Source organism: Solanum tuberosum, unplaced genomic scaffold (assembly GCF_000226075.1).
Source record: "Solanum tuberosum cultivar DM 1-3 516 R44 unplaced genomic scaffold, SolTub_3.0 scf00005, whole genome shotgun sequence".
Classification (NCBI taxonomy): domain Eukaryota; kingdom Viridiplantae; phylum Streptophyta; class Magnoliopsida; order Solanales; family Solanaceae; genus Solanum; species Solanum tuberosum.
The window spans coordinates 2,118,580-2,127,974 of record NW_006238931.1 but is presented as its reverse complement, the minus strand read 5'-3'; the positions used below and the strand labels follow the sequence as shown (position 1 = coordinate 2,127,974).

General features: G+C 34.2%; 1 protein-coding gene across 1 annotated transcript; it reads left to right on the top strand.

Moving 5' to 3' along the window:
• The first annotated feature begins 248 nt into the window (after nucleotides 1–248).
• LOC102599854 (uncharacterized) lies at nucleotides 249–6,196 on the top strand. Its single transcript, XM_006338778.2, has 3 exons — nucleotides 249–2,112; nucleotides 3,718–3,973; nucleotides 4,258–6,196. Exons 1-3 carry the CDS (start codon nucleotides 908–910, stop codon nucleotides 5,989–5,991), a joined length of 3,195 nt encoding a protein of 1,064 aa, XP_006338840.1. The 5' UTR covers nucleotides 249–907; the 3' UTR covers nucleotides 5,992–6,196.
• Nucleotides 6,197–9,395: the final 3,199 nt, after the last annotated feature.

The following is a 9,395-nucleotide window of genomic DNA, read 5'->3' as shown; positions in this document are numbered from 1 at the left end:
AATGTCATGATGCACCAAGTATTGGTAACAAAGAATTATAAGTGTAAGTTGAGAAAGATGTGAAATACAAAAGAATCTATACTCAGTTACCACCTACACTTGCCTTTTTTTTTTATCCGGTATTTAGAGTTTGCATTAGAACCAGGGGCGGAGCCACCTTGTACTAAGGGGTTGAACCCGTTCGGTGGAAAATTATATTATTTATACATGATTAAAATAATTATATATATATATATATAGTAGATGTCTAATCCCCTTGGCTACCTCGTGTGTCTATTTCTATAGATTTTGAACCCCCTTATTGAAAATTCTGATTTCGCCACTGATTAGAGCCCCGATTAAATACAAATTGCGCACTGGAGGGTTCATTCTGGGTAACGCTTCCAACAAAATTTTCTTCATATTCAAAATTTGAACCCGAAATGTGTAGTTAAAGGTGAAGCAATCTGATCAGTGTACCACAATCCATGTTTGGTTACACTTGCCTTTTTTCACTCAAATGGTCCCCTACTGGGTACTGGTATAACTCTCACAAGTCCCCCCACCAGCAACAGCAACCACCACCAGTGTCAAGCACCATCAACAAACATCTTACCCCACCATCTCCTACCTATTCCCTTTCCTTTCCAAAAACCTCATAAATAACTCAATGTGATGGATACACTTAGCTTGAATGTTTCTATTAACACCTTCTGCCAATCTATATCTCTATTTTCTTTCTTATACTAGTGGAGTGTGAGGAGTATTAAGGATTATATATATTACTACTCCGTACTTCTATTGTCAGCGCTTTTTTAAAAAATAAATTAATTTATGTTTTCTTGATTACATTCCGTACTCTGTGTTCACGTTTACTACCACAACAACAACAGCAGAGTACTTCTTCTCTTTCTTTTTGGTATTTGCAATGCCAACGCCAGTTAATACTGCTAGGCAATGCTTGACGCATGAAGCTTCCATCACTCTCGACGATGCTGTAGCCATGGCAGGTCGTCGTGGCCATGCTCAAACTACATCTCTTCATTACATATCTTCCTTACTCTCTGTTCCTTCTTCATGTTTACGTGAGGCATGTTCTCGTACAAGGAACAATGCATACTCTGTTCGTGTCCAATTCAAAGCTCTAGACCTCTGTTTAGGGGTTTCGATGGATCGGTTGCCTTCGTCGCCCAGCAGCAGCAAGGTAGACTATCCACCTGTTTCGAATTCTCTTATGGCAGCCATAAAGAGGTCGCAAGCGAATCAGAGACGACAGCCGGAGAATTTCAATTTTTATCAACAACAGCTTCAGAATCAGTCAGCTTCTTCTTCTTCTTCTTCTTCAGTTCCAGTAGTCAAGGTTGAGTTACGGAATCTCATAATATCTGTCCTTGATGACCCTGTTGTAAGCAGAGTATTTGGGGAAGCTGGTTTCAGGAGTTGTGATATTAAACTTGCAATTCTTAGACCTGTTCATCAACTCTTCAGATATTCAAGATTCAAAGGACCACCCTTGTTTTTGTGTAATTTAACCAATCAAACCGATCGAAGTTTTAGTTTCCCCTTCTTGGGATTCTCTGGGGGAGAAGATGATTGCAGAAGAATTGGGGAGGTTTTCGTCAATAACAGAGGAAAAAATCCACTTATTCTTGGTACTTGTGCACAGGGTGCTATGAACAATTTCCTTGAAATGATACAGAGTAACAGAGGAGGAGGAGGAGGAATCCTTCCTGTTGAGGTATATGGATTGAGTGTGATTTGTATAGAGACAGAGATCATAAGGTTTGTTAGAGGAGAATATGATGAGGAATTAATGAAGTCGAAGTTTGAGGAGATTGGAAGTATGTTGATGAATAATAGTTTAGGGTCTGGTGTTGTTGTCAATTACGGAGATTTAAAACTGTTATCAAGCAATGATGGTTATATTGATTCTTGCAGATATATTGTTAGCAAATTGACAAGTTTGCTACAGATTAATCATGGAAAACTCTGGTTGATTGGGTGGGTAGAAAAGTATGAGATATATTTGAAAGTTTTGAATAGATTTCCTTACATAGAAAAAGATTGGGAGTTGCAGCTTTTGACAATCATTTCTTCTGGAAATCCAAAGGAAGAAACATTTCCTAGATCCAGGTATACTGTTTTCTTCAATTATTTTTATTAAGCTTTTTAGTAAGTAATTATTGCACCATAGAAGTGGGACTCAGTATGATGTACTTTAGATATGCAGCATATCTTAGCTTTTTGATTCTTCTTTTCGTTTTTTAATGGTGTAGTTTGTTTGCTTTTTCTTGTCTGATACTGGTGAAGGACTTGTTAGAATAGACATAAGTAACAGAGTCGTTTGGGATAAGAAAAAATAATCATGGGATAAAATTTTGATTGTCAAGATTGGGATAACGTATTCCATCATTATATCATAGTGCAAATAGATTGATATGCTAGTTAAATGATAAAGAGTTTATAGTTTTTGTTAAGGAACTTATATTAATTTTAATTTGTCTGGTAATATTTGAGGATTTTCTTGGTGAAGCTGAAATTTTTTCTAACGTTAGAGGATTTGTGTGTATTAATGTAAACGGAAAATGCATAGAAATACACCTAAACTTGCTTCGAATTTGTTGTTACACACTTATACTTTGCGGGGTGCTATTATCTCTTAGATTATTTTAAAAACGAAATGAATACAACACTGGGTCAGCATAATCAATTTTTTGATATCGATGGTATACACACGCTGCTACATGAAAATATCATAATTTTTCTATCTATTTTCTTATTAATGTTCCTTTTTTTTTCTTATGCTATTTCATTTTCTTTCTTTGTTCATTGTCATTATCGTTTTCTATAACTTTTTCCTGAGTCACTTTCCGATGATGCCCTCCTTTTATAGCAGCTCGGTTGATCTTTTTTTTTCTTTCTATTTTGTGACATTTTCTTTTAATATCCTTATATTATAACCCACTATTATTTTGTAATTTTTATCCAAATTAGGAATGATAATATTAACTCAAATTTATATATACGCCCACCAAGTTTTAATAAATTTGAGATAGAGTAACCAACCTGACTTTGTAAAGATAATGTAACGGAGTTTGAGTGGAAGTCTATTTGTATTTATTTACTGATTGTTAGGAATCAATTTAGAAGAAGTCGTGTGATTGTATTCAGATTAGGAGTCCTTAGCCGTGACAACTTTGAAGTCCTATTCTCCAAGAAACTCATGTAGCGTTTTACTTTCAATGTGAGATTTCTCAGCTCGAATTCAAATTTAATCGGGCTTCAATATGAATATGGGACACCGGATGGAAAACAAAATATAATAATTTTGAAAGAGTAATTTTGATGATAAATTGCTTTGGGATAATCCAAATTGACCCATTATAAATTACTAGCTCAAATAGATTCATCATGACGTGGGATTTTCGATCCATGTAAATATTTAATTTTAGCTTCTAAGGTTCAACTTTATATTGAATTTTTTGCATATGAATAACTGATTTTCATTATCATAGACGGCTATTAATCTAGATTACTATAATTATTATTATTGGTGAAATATTACTATGACCTTTTTCTAGGTATTTTTGGATAATCAAGATCTTGAGTTTAAATTTTGGATATAGAAAAAATCATAGTAGGGAGTTGAATCGGTGTTACAATGTTAAAGCTATTGGGTTGGTCCGGATCCACCCATGTGATTGACATGTTTCATTTGATGTGGTAATTACATAACAGGTTGATGGAATCTTTTGTGCCATTGGGAGGATTCTTTTCTACGGCAACTGGTGATATTAAAAGTCCGTTAAGCAGTTCATACCACACTGCATCCCGGTGTCACTTATGCAATGAGAAATGCAAACAAGAAGTAAATGCTCTCTCAAAATGTGGATTAATAAGCACTGCTTCAGTTGCAGATCACTATCAATCAAGTCTGCCTTCTTGGTTGCAAATGACTCAACTCAACACTAATGGAGGACTCGACCCTATCAAGGTCTGTCTTTCTCACAATTCTACTCCATGACCTCTCTCTGTTTTTCTTATATCTATGCTCTCCAACTTTGGATTTGAATAAGCAGACACTTAAACTTGTATAAAGTTGAATAAGTAGACATACACATCCTACTTGTACATACTTAAAGTTGCGCATACTTACCGCTGAAGGACATATATATCAGCTGAAGTCAAGTTAAATGAAAATACACATGGAACTCCCAACACGAGCATAATAAATGTATTCTAATCATGTAATAACTTCTTTATATGGCTTCAGTGCAGGCCAAAGATGATAAAATGGTATTGGGTGCTAAAATTGCTGGTTTGCAGAGAAAATGGGACAATCTATGCCAGCGTTTACACTACAATCAACCATTACCCAAGACAAGCAACTTTCACATGACTTCTGAATTCCCATCAGTTGTAGGCTTTCAAGTTGTTGAAGACCGAAAACAAAGTCTCAATAACGAAAACATTGAAACTAGGAGGAAGAAAATGACTTGCACAATTTCTTCATCAAATGAAAGCAGCATTTTTCTCTCCAAAACGCGGTCACAAGGTGATGATGACCATGGCTTCAACTCTTCAACCTCTCTAACTTCAGTCACAACAGATTTAGGTTTGTGCATGGCCTCTACTTCTCCTAGCAAAGAACAAGAGCACCTCACAAACCACAGTAGCATTAATCAACCACATGACATATCATGCAGTGTTGAGGCGCCTCGTTTCATTAACCGCTCTCCTCTTCAGCAGCAATTGGATCCAAAAGATTTTAAGATGCTATATGCAGCTCTTATAGAAAAGGTTAATTGGCAAGAGGAGGCTGTAAATGCCATTAGCCAAACAATAGCACGGTGCAGATGTAGAAATGAAAGAAACAATTGTCCAAGTCGAGGAGACATCTGGCTCAACTTTCTTGGACCTGATAAGCTCGGTAAGAAGAAAATTGCAATTGCATTGGGTGAGATTCTATATGGAAGCACAAACAACTTAATCTGTGTAGACCTAAGTCTACAGGATGAAGTCGGGTTGTTTGATCTTCAAGTATTGAATCAATACGACATGAGATTCAGAGGGAAGCATGTTGTTGACTATGTTGCTGATAAACTGAGGAACTGCCCTTTATCTGTTGTTTTCCTTGAAAATGTGGATAAAGCTGATATACTGATGCAGAAAAGCTTGTCCCAAGCTGTTAAGACTGGTAGATTTTTGGACTCTCATGGTAGAGAAGTTAGCATAGGTAATGCAATCTTTGTGACGACGTCATCAAGATTAGATGAAGAAAGAACTCTTCCTTCTACCAAAGAAACAGCTAAGTATTCGGAAGAAGATATATTGGCAGCTAAAGGTAACCAAATCCAGATACTAATTGCATTTGATCTTACAGATGATGTCAAAAGTCCAGACTCAACTGCATTGATAACAACTAGAAAAAGATCTTCTAGCCAAATCTTTGTGAATAATAGAAAGCTTATAACTACTGGTCCAATCGAAAGTGTAGATCAGCAATTTGGAAGCTCGGAGATGGCCAAACGAGCCCACAAGACATCAAACACATGCTTAGATTTGAATATTCCAGCTGAAGAGATTGAAAATTATGAGAACTTTACTGGAGATTCTGGCTGTGACTTTTCCAATGAAAACACCACAGCATGGTTGAAACAATTGTTTACACAATTTGATGAGACCGCGATTTTTAGGCCATTGGATTTAGACTCTCTTGCTGAGAAGCTATTGAAGGAGATGAGACAATGCTTCCACAAAATTGTCGGTCCAGAATGTTTGCTAGAGATTGACTCAAATGTAGTGGAACAAATTCTGGCAGCAACATGTTTAAGTGACGGCAAGAAAATAGAAGATTGGATTCAACATGTTCTTGGAAGGGGATTTGTAGAAGCACAAGAAAGATATAGCTTAAGTGCTCGATCTGTCGTGAAACTTGTGACCTGCGAGAGCTATCTTCAACAAGTTCATATACCAGGAGTTCTCCTTCCTGGCAGAATCATCGTGAATTAGCTAAAATCTAAGTTTCTCTATTTATAATATGTAATATACAGTGTATTCACATTTTAGCACACCTAGTTAATTATGCTTGTGTTACCGGATTTATCCCATGTTTTATTGGGCTTGTGCGGGTCACGTTTGTTATAGTTTAAGCCATAAATTGTAAGATTTCACCTTAGCTAATTCAGGTATGAACTATTTATGTGTTATGAGTTGATCATTCTTTCCTATTATTACCATTGGGTTTTTTGCTCTTTCTAAAAATCTACGCTGACGCTCTTATTGCAATACCCCGTACTCGCGGGTTAAGATTAAACTCTTTTAATGCAGCTAATTAGGCTTGAGCCTCATAGAATTTGGTTGTGCCTCTTTATTTATTATCTGTTGTTACTAGTTGTTATAGGTTGAATTAATCTCCTGATGGTTGGAGCATATTTAGGAATAGGTAGTTGTTAGTTTCAGTTAGTTGTAGCTAATGTGCAGATAGTGGCCTGCACTTTAGGTCCAGTTAGTTGCATAGTTTGTATTTAAAGACTTGCTGCCACATTTAATAGAACTGGTTTTACGGCACCTATGTATCGTATATATAGTATATGATGTTGTAAAATAGAATTAATATTACTAAATTAAAGTTTTTTAGTAAATAATTATAATTGAACAAAAATAGGACAAATGTTTTTAAATTATTAATACATATTGTCACAGAGTTACTTGTATTATGAGATCAAAATGACCAGATATCATTAAAACATTTCAAAATACATTCAAAGTTAAAATATGGAAGAAAGTGACATTTCTTTAATAATATTATTTCTTACTTCACTCAACTTTGTAAACAAATCTAACTAACAAAATAGAAAAAAAATATTCATTCAAAAAATGTCACCAATAATCTTTCCTCCTGAGGTTATGAACATAAATGATGTAAACCATTTAAGTAGAAATTGTCTTAAATATTCATACTTCGAATTTAGTATGTGCATGACACTAATAAGAATTACCATAAGTATTTCAATATTTTATCTTTATATGTAACATATCATTTACAAAATATTATTACTCAATTAATAATTGAGTAAGCCTATCATAGAGAGGTAATTTTACCAAAAAAGTGTACTTGGTTGTTATCATGAATGATTGTTATATATACTTTAGTAGAATAATTTAATTTTAATATATGAAAAACATCACCTATGGTGAAAAATATTTCATTTCATTAAGTTTCTACCTTATCTTTGTGGAATTGTAGTCTTCTCCTTTTTCTGCCGCATATATATAATACAGTTGTTTCCTAATGAAAGTATCTAGTATCTTATAGAAGTTGTATCATGATATAAAATATTTAAAATTTTCAATGATAAAAATTAATAGATGAATAAAATTTAAAGTATTATTTATAGAATCATTAATTTAATTTAATACCATCTTATGATCAATCACTATTTTCTTATCTATTTTTATATAGCTAGTAAGGAGTGTATCTTGTGACATAAAGAAAAATTATATGGAACAATACATAGTCAATAAAGAAGGAAGACGAAAATATATGTTCATGCTATATTCACTCTAGTGTTCCATTTGATTTAAATCTTTTGTCACCAACACTTTACTTTCTCTGTTCATTTTTACATACATATCCATTAAAAATAATTATTATCATGGCTATGTTATCATATTATAAGTAAAAGTGAAAATCTATTTTTGAAATAGTGAATTTTACATCAAAACTAATAATTCAATGGACTACGTTGATACCCAATGTTTTAGAAAATTAAGAAGAAACTCCTTCGTTTGAGGGAAAAGAACAAAAAATAAAAAAACAAAGATGAAATATCTTACCCAAATCATATGCTTTTTTCATATATATTTAATATTATTATCTCTGCCATAACTTTTCGTCACTGTTTACTCATGAAAATGGTAAGAAAAATATGAGTGTGAATTGATGAATGATTTGCTACAATTTTTTCACCAACTCTTTCTTATGAGGTACCTCAAATTTTGTTGAATTTCGAACTTAATCAATTTTTGCAAATAACACTTGAGATTTTTTTAAGAAGAAGAAGAGTAGAGAACTTAACGAAATTGTAGTTTAAAAGTGTGAGGAAACCCCTCTATTTATAGCTACCAAATAGAGGTATGAATAGGTGTTAATTGTGTCTTATCCGAAAAGTCACAACCTTTCGAAAAAATCACTGCTTATCGGAAAAGCCACAACCCTTTGAAAAAGGCACAACTCATCAGAAAAGGCACAACTCTTTAGAAAAGTCACAACCCTTCGAAAAAATCACAATCCTTCGAAAGAGTCACAACTCATTGATAAAGTCACAATCCGTCAAAAAAGTCACAACCCTTTGGAAAAGTCACAACTCATTGAAAAAGTTACAATCCTTTAATTTGAAAAGGTATCTACTTTCAATATAATAAAATTAATTAAATTAATAAAAAAAATTGAGTGTTTTTAATTGGGGGTATTATAGTAAATCAATATTCAAGTTTTGGAGTTCATGTTTTTAAGGTAGTATAGATTATCTTTTTGACCTTCTAATATGAATCCTCATATGGTATCAGAGCACCTATAAGCTCCACCGAGTTAGATCTATCTCATTCCTTTAAAGCCTTCTCATCTATGGCTCTAGTTATTGATGATACTGCTGCCAACAGTTCTGCAGTTTCTGCCACTACTCATGTGGTGCAATTTAATCCTGTTGCTCAGTTACCTCTCAAGATACAAGGTAACCTCAATTTTTCAACATAAAAAGCACAACTTGTGATGATACTAAATGGTCATCAACTCATGGGACATCTTGATGGAACCACAACACCTCCATCATCTACTAGTACCCAAAATAATCTTACTGTACCAAATCCCAATTATCAGATTTGGTTCTCTCAAGATCAATTGATTCAACAAGCAATGATGTCATCTATCGATCCTACCATTGCACCAACCATTGCCACAACACCATATGCGAACAAAGCGTGGGAACTACTTCACACAGCTTACGCCAACAAAAGTCATACTCGCATCTTTAGCTTGCGAGATCAATTGCAAAATAGCAAGAAGGCTTCTAAAACCATTGCTGAATACTTCCAGGAGGTTTATTCTCTCTCTGATGCTTTCAAAGTTGCTAGTTCACATGTTAATGATGATGAACTTATTGTCCAAATTCTAAGTAGCCTTGGCCTCGAATACCGTGAAATCTCTGTTGCAATATGCGCACGAGACTCTTCCTTGAGCTTTGAAGAATTGTTTCACAAGCCCACAGATTATGAGCTTTTCCTCAAACATCAAGATTTGGAAAATCCATCCTCTATGATCACAATTGTTGTTGTCCAAAAGTTCAGCACGCCTCCGCAATTCAATAGGAACAATCCTCGCTTCAACAATCAACCATAGAAACCATCTCAGTCTT